General features: G+C 33.3%; 1 protein-coding gene across 1 annotated transcript in view; it reads right to left on the bottom strand.

Annotated features, from left to right (window-relative positions):
• Window positions 1-1912: 1912 nt before the first annotated feature.
• Window positions 1913-13572, bottom strand: part of LOC147065095 (uncharacterized) — a 106238-nt gene continuing 94578 nt past the window's right edge. Inside the window, exons 4-10 of the mRNA XM_085957109.1 lie at window positions 12434-12576; window positions 11064-11612; window positions 10599-10759; window positions 9126-9406; window positions 8576-8739; window positions 5024-5102; window positions 1913-4120 (exon numbers count right to left, since the gene is read on the bottom strand). Coding sequence (XP_085813235.1) covers window positions 3804-4120; window positions 5024-5102; window positions 8576-8739; window positions 9126-9406; window positions 10599-10759; window positions 11064-11612; window positions 12434-12576 — 1694 coding nt within the window. The 3' untranslated portion in view covers window positions 1913-3803. The remainder of the gene's footprint in view (window positions 4121-5023; window positions 5103-8575; window positions 8740-9125; window positions 9407-10598; window positions 10760-11063; window positions 11613-12433; window positions 12577-13572) is intronic.

Raw genomic sequence — 13572 nt, 5'->3', positions numbered from 1 at the left:
TCTGTCGGTTGCGAACTTCTCTGTTTTACCGACGGATTGACTAGTGGCGGCGCGAGCGGCCGTTTTTGTTAGACCGCGTCTGTTTTGGTGGGAGCGTGGACGAATTTGAAGTTCGTATTTTCAGAGGAGGTAGGCTCCGCTCGGCCGGGGGTTGCGAGAGCCGCGAAGAGTAGACGTAGGCTGTGGTGTTATGGGAAAGTTGATGGTTCGGTCCGTCCTTTGAAGTGGTCTCCTGTGGGAGACCTTTATCCGGTATCAGTATGATATTACTAATTTAACTAATTAAACGATCGGGAATAATACATTTTGTATAAGTACAATGTAATGACTTTCTGCGGGGACAGACAAACCATACACTATTTACGCAGCAGTTAAAGTAATGAAAATAATAATACCATTAATTTTTGACAGCATATTTCGTAAAAAAAATGTCTTTAATAGTAGTGTGTATAAATGATGTCTAAAGACTGTTATTGAATTGTTCCGTCAAAGGTAGTTAGGTATATATATTTGGTATAATATAACAACAACAAAAAACTCGCACACTAATATTTTTGGAAGATTACCAAGCACTCCGGTTCATAAACTTTTCTATTTCAAGCACTAAGCTCTACCCTGTCACTCCAATTTCGAACAGTGTACCACTATGTGTGCAAGCAATGTCCTTCTGAACATCACATTCATCGCAGAGCTGCGAATCACTTCTCCTTATGAGGACGATAAATCTTTTACCTATTGCATGGCCTGATCGTAGCCTCAGTATCAACTTGAGCTTATTTCTGCTCAGAGGCAACGCGGCAAACCAGGACACCAGAGATTGGGAAGGTAGTTCCCCTTGTCTGTGTATGTCCTTTGGTGGGAATCTATCCAAATGCTTTCATACATTTTATTTATGGAATCATTCTAATCCAAGCATTGGATCCACTGATATGGCATCCCTGGTTAGCAAGCTTCTTTTACCAGATCATCTGCTTTTATATTACCATGGAATCCTAGTAGGTATATTAAATTTAAAAATCAATGATATTATTTATTATTCTGGATGTTTTTTACCTTCAGAATATTCTTTTTTAATTAGATAGGTAACTGTATTTCTGGAGTAATGGTATTTACAAAACTGGCTTTTAATTGAGATTGATAATCTTTGATCAATCATGAATGAATTCAGGCTTTTAGTCCCAATTATTCTTGGGAGTGTCGTTACTCTATTATTTGAACTTTAGCAGTAAGTATGTACATAATGTATGCTACAATTTTAATTCATTAATAAGCATTCTAAAATATTATCATCAACATACTTCAGGTTGCACAGTTTCACCCTGGGGGGTTATAGCCCATTTACACGTGCATGGATTTACTGCTGACAGTATGTATTATCGCTGCCATAACAAGAAAATGCAAATGTAAACACGTTTTATCATGCAACTTCAAAAACTACATGCATGGATCAAAAAAGTTCAGCAGCTTCTGAATTTTCACGCGACAGTTGAAACTTGCCTATATCTGTGCATGCGCAGTAGAAATATAGGGGCGAAACTGGCGGAAAAAATATGAACTATTTTGATGTTTGCTGATTTTCATGACATGTCCGAATCTGTTAAATAAAATAGCACCACACACACTCGGGATGCGAGTTAAAGTTGCCAATACGCATACGCACACGCTTCGAATTAATCATTCCTGCATAGACCATCAAAGCTCGCCGGTCAGCGCATCCCATACATATCCACGTTTCGACAGATTACGTGTGACTGTTGTGTGTGTGACTTCATAATATGCAACATCGGTGCGACGTTCCTAGAAGTTTTGATTTATCGCTGTGCGGCAGACGAAGCAAGTTTATATGTACGAGGCGGCTAAGGGTCATTGAAGAAGAGGTAGAAATTTATAAAAAATAAATAAAAAAACACAATTTTCAGTTTATCACAGTATGACATGTTTATTACATTTCATCAGTTTTTACTTTGCCATAATATATTTATTAACATTGTCTCATTTTGTCTTTTAATATAAAATACAATAATATTCCACGTCTCGCTCTATAGGCGAATGCAAAAATAAGCACGATTATAGTAAATTTATTATTTTCTTTCAATATACATAAATTCAATAATTTTGTTCAATAATAATGTTATACGTATAAAATTACTAAAATAAATTTGAGTATTATTATACTACTAATAGTGGAATACTTCTCAATATAATTTCTAAAAATAATTGTTTCTCCTAAATAGTAAATTTACGAAAAAAAGTCTTAAGAAATACAAAAAAAATAATACATATTATATTTCAATATAGTATTTAATTAATAATTAGAAATAATGCACTTTTAAATGCCTGTGGCTTATATAGAATAATAATTATTTTATATTGCAGTAGGTACATAGGTACCCAACTTCAATATTATATTATTTTTCGTTGTCAACATAAACTGAATAATATTAAATAAATTATTAGGTAATTAAAAAGCTTCTAAATCAAATTTTGCACAAAATAGTTTACAAAATAATTAAAAAAAAAATAGTAAGTATTTAATAATAATAATAATATAGTGTTATCTAATACAGTTTTATAATATTATATTTTTATAAATTCTTGATGTATATTATATTTTCTTGATACGGAATGTTTAAATTGAATCCTGTTCACTCTGTAGGTAGGATCAAAACAATCTTTTAAATTTACGATTAAATTGTAAACATAGTAAGTATTATAATGTAATTTTTTTTTAAATAATACATTTGAAAATATATTTAATAATAATAATATAAAACCCGTTGTCGTTTGCTGTAATATGCCAGTTTTCAAAATAAACCATGAGAAATTCATTTTAAGCCGCATTTAGACCAAGCGAACGAATGTTTGTTCTTCCCCCACTCCAACGAAATTCTTATGCTCACTCAACAAAAAGCGAGGGAATTTCGCTGGAGTGTGGGAAGAACAAACATTCGCTCGCTTGGTCTAAATGCAGCTTTACATTTAATTACATAATAAACAAATATAAAATTTATATTAAAATTTGTTTGTACATTAATAATTTTCCCATTTTTTGTTGAATTCTTATTTGAAACTTATAAAAAAGACAATGGTTTACTGTTTATCATCAATCTGGTCGTGGGTGTAATAATAATTAATAGTAGGTAATAGACAGACACAAAAAAGAATATTATTTTAGGATTCATGTCATGATGGTAATAATGCAATAATAATTAGCATGTTACTTAGTTTGAATAAATTGAAATTTAAATCTCTTTTTTTTATAAGTACCCCATAGAACTATTTCATCAAAAATAAATACCACTTTGCAAAACAAAATAATTTATATTATGTCCCAGTCTAGGTTTCTTAAAACGATCGTTAAATCTTCGAATTGGAAATAAATAATAATTAACATCTTTCTAGACATTTTACTCTAAGCATTGACCACGTGACGTAATTATTACCAATGCGTGCGGCATTAAAATATAATAGACAATACTGAGAGTGTCGAAGTAAATGCTCAGAGTAAATGTCAAAGAATAGACAATAATAATCGTATAAAACAGTGTCCATTATTTATATTTATGTTAAATATCTATGATACAAAAATATAAATAGTTTGAAAATATACCAAATCGTCTTAATTATAATAACAGCTTGTTCAACATTAATTGCTATTATATTATATCAATTAATGTTAAGTCTTTTTCTTGTGCTATTTTTATAATATGTAAATATTTTCATCTACAACCTACATTCCTGTGAGGAAATAGTATATTTTCAATCCTATTGGACAGTTTTATTATATGTGTAACCGATCACGTTTATTTCTTTCCGTTTTCGAAGCAGTGGCACTGCTCTCCTGCCGCGTGTTCGTGTCCCCCCTTGACGGCTTGCTGGAACTGCTTCTGACCTGACAGGGCGTAACTCTTGTTGTCTACGCTCTGCTGAGTCTGATATTGGGTGTTTGTGTATTGCGTCTGTGATCCCTCGGGCTGGTAAGACTGCTGTTGCTGTTGCTGGCCATTGATCTTGTACTCTTTGTAGACCTGGGTCTGGGCGGACGCTGAGCCTACAGAACTTTCGTACCAGCTCATATCGAATTTGTAGAATGATGCCAATTGATTTGCAGAACTGCAACCTAGAATAAAAAAATCAATACCTATGAATATCTACTGGTTTAAGAAACACTATATAGCTAGATTGTCTACATAAAAAATAAAATGAAAACAAGTTTATAAATAGTTTTATATAAGAACGACTATAGAGTTCAGAAGATTTAGGAGTTTCTAAGTTATGGGATATCTTTACCCATTGAATCAATAGATAATTTATTATAACAATATCAGAATACTATCTTCAAACACGATTAATACCCCGTTTACACTTGCATGGATTTACTGCTGACAGTATGTATTATCGTGCAAGTTGCAAGATTGCATGCATGTATCAAAAAACTTCAGAAGCTTCTGAATTTTCACACAACAATCGGTAGGTACTTGCATGGCGGTGCGCATGCACAGTAGAACGATAGTGGCGAACCTACCGGAAGAAATCCGAACTACACCGCACATAATATTTTTACGTTTACCGATTATCGACGAACTCATTTGAACCTGTCTGAATTTGTCAAATAGCACCATACGATGACAACATCGCGTCTAGCTTACGCTTGAAGAATGAGATTGGAGAGACACTAGAGACAGGCAGCACTTTTACATGTAAACAGTTATTATTGCCATAGTTTAAAATACCCACTATTGGTGCAAGCAAATCCATGCACGTGTACAGGACTATAAGATACATTTGGCATGTAAAAACATGTTAAACTCATCTTATATGCTTCATCATCGACAGTCTAGGACGTTATCTTGCTCACTGCATGAGTGCCGATTAAATAATTTGATATAAAAACTTATTTTATATTTTATCCTGAATTAAATTAAATTTCAATTAATTTAATTTAAATTTAAAAAGTTTCATCAAAATAAGTAGATTTTATTTTTAATTTTAGCAAATATTGAAATTGTATTATGATCTTTACCTGCGTCCCATGAGTAAACTCCTTCCAAGGTGTAAATTCCATCACCATTAGTGCAAGCGAGAGCGCTTCCAATGTCAACCTAAAACAATTAAAAAATACAATAATTAATAAAAGAATATTTTCAAAACTGACAAAACTTCAGAAGATATGAAATGAAGCGGTGAACCTTTCATAAAAAAGGATTTCACTATGAGGGGGGTACTATACCAACACTCACTTAATTCACTTAGTGGTAGTTTTGGTATCGCTATAACACAAGCTTGTAAACATTATATACTAATATATATTTATTCAAGTATCCTATTAAAGTAAATGCATTACATATTATTATAGTCAACAATGGAGAAAATCTCATTAAGTTTTTTTTAGGGATCACAACATTTCAGTAGGGGATGGTGGAGGTAAGTTGTGGAGATTCGACATAAATAGTGGACACTAAACTTTGTCAGTCATACTTATTTGTTTTCATTGAACTAAGAATACAAATTTTAGATGATAGTTTTTAAAATTATATAAGATTTTATAAGAGAACAATCTTACTATAACAATATTACAATTTGTTAAAATAATAACATTTTATACAGAACTTCCACAAGTCCAACAAGAGATAATATAAGGAATAGAATGGTTATTATTTTTAACACAAAACAGTTACGTAGTTTGTTATTAATTATAATATTACTTATACTCGTTTAATCCTCAGAATTATAATTATATTATAAAATATCCATTTGCATAGATGAACATTTTTCATAATTCATAGATCTCTGGGAAAAAGAATCATTAAAATAATGCAAGTATTTAAAATTTTACAAACAATATAATATGTAATACAACCTGTTTGTAATAAAATAAAAGATAACTTCCTCGATAAAGTGGAATGAATGTTACCAGTTAGTTGCATATTAATTAAATCATTTGACTTTATTATCACTAGAGAATAATTAATTATCTTTGCTATAATTATTTTCAATCCAGAGTGACGGTTTTATGTTATGGCAGCTAATAAGACACCATAAAAATGCCGGACCCGCAGCAACCACAAGGTCAATATTCTAGTTTACTTAGTATAATTTAAAATTTTAATGATTGAATTTTTTTAAATATCCAACGGAAAATTTCGAAATGACAACAAACAGCTCATTCTGTTGGTCTGCATAAAATTACAATATATCTTATGAAGAGTTTTATTCGAAAAAATGGTAAATATCATTGCTACATTCTCTTTTTAACATAAACTTGTTCTTAATTTAAAATTCAATCTTTCGGTTGTCAACTGACACGGGTTAAAGAATAATATTATGTCAATAAATGAATACAATTTCTGTTATTATCAATTTTAATTACAATTTGTGTGAATATCAAAAAGCTTGGAGAATACTAAGAGTGATTTTCAGGTAACTCAGAAATAATGGGAACTGAAATACCTAACGGGTAAGGAGTAGCAGGTAACCGATCTTGAGTAAGGAATAATCCGGGATAAACTTTCTTAAGCACGTGTCAAGAATACGTCATACGTTTAATACTCACAACTGCTCTCGGTTTATGTATGGACACTCATTTAATATTGGTGTATAACAAACACTATTGCACGTGCATAATGTGTGTTTCATTTTCGTAGAACACTCACACATTCAAAACCCTGCATCAAAATGTAGTTTATTGAATATTGCCTATCGGAATTCTATTTATTATCTGTTCTGTGGGGATTTTATATTATACCACTCAATGGAGTATCCACGTTTTAGTGTGGTTGAATTGGTAATCATAGAAAAATTAATATTCTTTACTTTGTCTGTTTTCACATTTTGTTAAAATGCACGTATGATAAACTGCTGTTTGCGATTTCTGTGATTGCTCAACTAAATAATATTGAATCACCGCCCATTTATAATAAATTTTAGTTTCATTGTTTATCTGCAGATTTAATAATTTATTGACCGATCAAGTTAACAATAATATTACTGATTGGTAACTCAATTACCATATTAATTATTTCCTATATTCATGTAATTTTCACCTCTGAGGGCAATGTTATAATACCAGCGTATGGTTCATTTGACAAAATGGCCATATCTGGTAACAACAATAATCATTTAAAAATCTCCATTTTTATGAATATAAAATAATATGTTAATTTTCAAATCTATGATTTGTATACGTGCATAAAATTACTCTTATATTGGCTGGCCATATAAAACCAATTTGAATTTGCATTTTTCTTTTTGTACAAATAAAGTTGTAGATTATATTGCCAGTAGTGTAATAATATTATAATGAACAAATTTATTGATTCGTAAATTTTCACTGGATTTTTAGAACTTATTGTCAATTCAATATAAAATAGAAAAAGATAACCCATTCAGCCACCTGACATGAATATATTATTATTGTTATTATACTTTGTGATGATGTGTCAACGTTTAAAATAAATTATTGGTTAATTAATAAAATACCGGTTATTTAAAGAATCCTCCTTGTACCAACCTGTGCACTAATGCATACAAGTTGCCAAAAAGAATGTTGTCATATTAAATGAATCATGTTTTTAAATAACAAACAAGGTGTTGTATTGTGTTGTAGGCAAAAGTGACAGTTGACAGATTGCATAGGTGCTCTACAATTAACAAAGAAAATGATTGGATAATAAATACATAATAAAATGATTTGGAAGAAATCGTAGGTACATAATTAAGTTATTATGAGGATTTTCCATTCTTAATTTATTCTATTGAAGATGGGAAGGAGAAGAAGAAGGGGATAATATTGGATATTGGTATTTGATTGATTCGATTGTTGATTAGGTACTAGAACATCATTTGCATGATCAGTGCCACGGGCGAGTTAACTCGCGGGTTCTTGTAACTGTTTGTGTATATTTTCTAAACAATATTACTAAGAAGAGCAAAGGGAACCCCCGCTTAAAACGAATTCCCATTTTACCGTCTTTGCCATTGGCACCACTGCTTGTTGTCTATGGCAGTGGGCGGGAAAACCTGACTTCCGTTTCAGAAAAGTCTGCACGAATTTGCAGTATATATTTTTGTTTTACGAAAGTTCGAGTTTCTGGTGCAGTATGAATTTTATTATCTCGTTTTATTTATAGGCGACGATCGTATCCGAAGATGTTGTTTGCACTATAGCTTGACATTAAGTCTTTAGTAATGTTTCCTAGATAACTATAATATACCTATAGTCAATTTTGTTTCGTTTGTCAAGTGTTTGGTTTGGTTTATTGAAATGTCTAATTTGTTTATCTACATTTTATTTGATAAGCATATTTTTTTTTGTAAAACTATTATTGAACGATTAAGCAAAGGAAAAACTGGCGCATGTTACTTTCAGGATGTTTTGGGCTCATATAAAAGAGAGCTACTTACTCTCCATAGTAAAATAAAGGAAAATAGGTAGTAGGTATAATATTATTATGGTAGAAACTATCATTTGGTATAGAAATAATTGAGGAAGGGAAAGAAAGAATAAAGAAGGCAAAAGTTATATTTTATTCAATTATTCTGGTGTATAAGATAAATAAAATATTTGGTTACATACCTTGCAAACGCTAGCACTGGCTAGTGAGGGTTGACCGCAGATGCAGGAGTTGGGATCGTACTGACTCAACAGATGAGGGTAGTTCTGTGAGATCTGAGCTTGGCACTGGCCAGAGGGTATCAAGTTCATATCCACTGCGTGCATGATGCTGTTGGGAATGTTGACTGGAATAGACAGTAGAGAATATTGCAAATACATACTGAATACATTTTAATTAATAATATGTTTGAACTATTAATAATTATTATAGAAAAGGAAAGAACAGAGAAGAACATACCTGAATAAAGAAATTTATTTAATAATCTTATGCCAGGTACTAATTAGGGAGCCGTAACTATGGCCGTTGCAGATACAGTAACCAGTATGGACGCCAAATAATTAGTTCGCGAGCCAAATAAATAATTATTTCGCATCTAGAGTTGGTTATAGTATCTGGAACGGTTACAGTTACGGCTCACTAATGAGTACCCGGCTTTATAAAATGAAATCAAGAATTTAAGCAATATTATTACAACAACAATAAAGATATTTTAGATATAAGTTTTCTTACTCTGTAACACTTGTTTTCCCCATCCGGTGGTGACGCACTGCAGTCCTTGGAGTGTCTGTTCACTCTTTGTCTGGCCGGGCAAGCAAATCGGTGAGATATGCTGAGCCAATCTCAGTCTCTCTTGTAAGACCAGCGCGGCGAGGTCATACTGGTAGTTTCCTGGTGTGTATAATGGATGACGGATGATTTGTTCGACTTGGATGATCTGGAATGGCCTTGGCTCTTCATCGATGCCCAGTTTCCATTCTCCTCCCTTGATCATGACGTTGCGTGCTTCAAGACTGGAAAATAATAAATATTTTCAGTGAAACAAATCTTTACAATATACAGTTTGGAAAAAATAATGTCCACAATCTTCAAGTAGCATTGGAGATAAATAAAGACTGCTTCAAACATCCAGTATATACTAGAAGAACCGAATTCAAAATAATAAAAAAGTTATATAACCATGACTGATCTAGTAGGTATTAAAGCAGAACTGCTTTATAAGAAATGATTAATTCGGGCTTGTTCTAGTTTATTCATAAAGCTAAAAGTAGTACTTGTATCTGTACAGCTGTATATTATTTAAGTCTTACATTCTGCTTTAACAGCATTCTCGAATCTTAGAATAAGCCCTTACGGTATAAGAAAGTTGGAGAATAGAATAGTCACAAATATTCATGTTCAAGATCCAAAAACATAAAATGTCAATTGAAAACAATACCTAGGGCAGTGGTGGCAAACCTATAGCACGCGTGCCACTAGTGGCACTTGAGGTGGTTTTGAGCGGCAACCAAATGTTTTATTTTGAAAGGAAAAAAAATATAGCTATAATAATAAATATACGTATAAAAAAATAGCAGTCAAAAATACTCTTCAAGAATAAGCATTATGTTAAATCTAAATAATATATAATTGCATAGGTTGGTCCTCAGGCTTTATGCGTCGCATATAATATTATCGCACTAACCTCATCAGGCGGCGGGGGATAGATGTTCATAGATTTACAATCCTTGAGACCACTATAGCGAGAGAATGCCTCACCTATCAGAGTAATGTTGGTGTCAATTTGCGCGTAAAGAACCAAACTAAGTATTACAGTAACAAACAATTTCATTTCTACCCACAGAAATTGCTGTAGGTACCAAATAAGAAAGCAAAACTTGGTGGAGCTTGTAATAGTAATTCTGGCAGACAGTTTCAAAATTGGTGGACCGAAATGTATGGTGTAATTGAAAAAAGTGATAAAGCTTTATTATGTGTGTTTGTTCTGTGAGTGATATCTAAAACATCATCATTTTTAGAGTTCTTAAAAACCATTTTTTTTCTCCATGAAAAACTGCTCGGCACGTCAGACAGTCGAAAAATAATATTTGGGAAATTTTGGGACGCGTACGTAAAAAGGTTCGCCAACTCTGATCTAGGGATTTATATTTATGAAAATATAAGTTATATAAAGTTAGATGATATAGCATGAAATATATTATTTACCCTTCAACGCAATGAGCGCTGGTGAGGACAACATTCGCTGCAGTGATGACTCCTCCGCAAAGGAGAGACTTGTTAGTTTGCAGCAACACCATTGCTTGCCATGGTATTTCACCGAAGTCTGTCTCGAATGCATCTTTGTTTCCAAAAGGCTTCTGTCCTCCCTATAAACATGGAAAGAATAAATTATATTTAATAAAATCTTTATTTCATAATAAAAATATAATTATGATCATAATCAGGGGCGTAGTGCTATTGTATTTTAACGAAAAAATGCGCCTCCTACTTAATACAAAATGTGTATATATGCACACTACTTGTACATAATTATATAGTATGTAGTAGGTACATATAAAATATATTATGTTCACCTGTGTTCTGTTACCATTAACAGATTAAAATAAGTGTCGTAGTACTAGACTATTGAGATATTATAGTTTAGGATCAATCCAAGATTTAGGTGCTTACCCGTCTTGCTCCACAGGTTCCAGCTTCATTGTAGTTGCCTAGTTGAATTTGTCCAGTAGTGTAGGTGGGTTCACCAGGGTTTCCGGGATTACCAGGGGTCTGTGGGGGGAATCCAGGATTATTTGGGGTTTGCGGGAAACCTGGGTTAGTTGGGTTCTTTGGCGATCCCGGGTTTCTTGGATTGTTGAATCCTGGGTTGTTAACATTTCCAGTTGGGTATTTTGGGTTGGGTTGGTAATTAGGTGGCGATCCAGGGTTATTCGGGTTTGCGGTATAGATTGGAGTATTGATTGATCCTTCTGGTCTTGGGCCTTGAGGGAAGTTGTTGTTGTTGGGTCCATTGGGACCACGGCCAGGGTTGGGTCCTCTTCCAGCGTTCGGTCCACGTCCACCGTTTGGTCTGGGTCGATTAGCGTCTGCTTTGTAGGCTCCGGTATCACCGAATGCTCCGGGCACCCATTGGCCGAGCTGGTTTGTTGGCCAGGGGTCTGTGTATGTCGGATCACGGCAGCACTTTCCTACTAAACCGGTTGAGGGGTCTTTGCAATCCTAGAACGGTAAACGTAAAAATACAATTACATATAAGTTCTTTTTATTAGTTGTCTTCTAAGAGCACATTATCTACATCAGTATATTAGAAATCTAAAAAAAATACGACGCCCGGCGGAACTCGAATCCGCATCCACTGGATTCGCAATAATGTTACATTCTCAAATCTTTTGAATTTTATTATTCGTTGAATAAAAAAAATATTTTATTAACTACCTATAGATATACCTACTATCGACTAAAGGAAGTTTACACACGTCAGATAATTTTGAATACAATGTCGTCAATAATTATAATTATCTCCACAGATTTTTTTTCTATTGGTTATAAAATACATTTTTTTCAGAAGAGATTTCAAATTTATGCATGTTCAATACTTAGAATATTATATTCTTAAATCTTGTGAATTATTCGTTGAATAAAAAAAAATAGTTAATTAAAAATTATTAGCAAGTTCAAGTAGGTAAGTTACAACACAAAATATCTTGGAGTAATCCATGACGTCGGTTAGGTTAGTTAGGTTAGTACAAAAGCCGATAACCAATGTAGCTCAATTTTGAAAATCGCTTCAGAGAAGTATTATAAGAGCCATAAGTTAAAATTTGACGAAATTAAGTACGGCACCTTTAACATTGTGGTCAATGTGCTCGGGCGCGAAACCCAAGAGATGCAGGTTCGATTCCTGCGGGTGTCATACTTTTTTTTTTTAATATTTTTTCTATTGGTTATGTGTTTTTGTTAAGTGTTTTCAAAATTATGTATGTTCTATTTCTCTATTACTCTGAAGCGATAATATAAAAATATATAAAATGGTAAGTTACCGTCAAGGGTACTCTGAATTCTTCTTGGTCTTTGGTGAGGTACACGCTCGTGTTGGAAATGATACCATCAGCCGTGCAGAACTCCTTGCTCGTGCATTTCAAAGCAGCGGCGCAGGCGGATGGAATAATTGGGACAGGAGTTACTGTAAACATAAACAACAGACGGGATAAGCATACAAAACCTTACTAGAAAAAATAAGCCACGATATTCTCATAAAACAGTTCAGGTGCTATGACCGTTGTCGTATACATAGGGAATGGGACAACTGGGCGCCGGGAGAATTGGGCGCCGCACTGTCGAATGAAATAAATAGACTTTCGTTACGATTGTATACAGAAAGTAGACGAGGAATTTTAATCAGTTTCTATCTACTACTTGGTAGTTTTAACTCATTTTGCTTTTAACATAATGTTTTTTATTGCGGATTGAAAATTATCATGCTTAAGGCATAAAGCCCACCAAGACGGACGAGCGGGCGCAGTCGGCGTAAGAAGCGTATATTCATAACCATAATCACACGCCTCTTGCCGCGCATTACCCATCACCTATGTAATAAGGGGCCCAAGAGCACAAAATAATTATTATTACAGCGTCTCTCATAACAAAGCAATAAAAATATTATATTATTTCTCGGGGATTGTAATTAAATATCGGACACGCAATAACTAAACAAAGCGTACACTGTTCTTATATAATGGTCTTATCGACGACGCTTCGAGGAGCATGATTTTGCTAGCCGTGTTCAATTAATAGACTCCGTTGTATTTTCGTTAATACGTATCGCCGAGAAGCGAAAAACGGTGACTCATGCGGCAGGCGGGCACAAGGCGTCGTCAAATCCAGTGTGCGCTGGCGTATTTGATTACGTTGTATTTTCGACAATTTACGCGCCACTTGTAGAAATTTTGCGCGAGCGCCCCACTCGCTGCGCCAATGGACTTTATGCATTAGGCTTTATATGAAAATAAAAGATCTCTCTGCTCATTTAAACAATATGCACAATTAAATCATCATTTACGTGTGCATATTTAAATTCTCACTAAGTATTACAATAATTTAAATATAAATAATAATATTAAAAGTAGGTACCTATATTATTTACGAACGTCTATAATATATTTTCGAATTTCATTTGATT

This window comes from Rhyacophila brunnea, unplaced genomic scaffold, assembly GCF_057557595.1.
Source record: "Rhyacophila brunnea isolate RB1 unplaced genomic scaffold, BYU_Rbru_1.0 scaffold_6, whole genome shotgun sequence".
Taxonomy (NCBI): Eukaryota; Metazoa; Arthropoda; class Insecta; order Trichoptera; family Rhyacophilidae; genus Rhyacophila; species Rhyacophila brunnea.
Note: the sequence above shows the minus strand (reverse complement) of the source record. Positions and strands in the feature narration are given on the sequence as shown.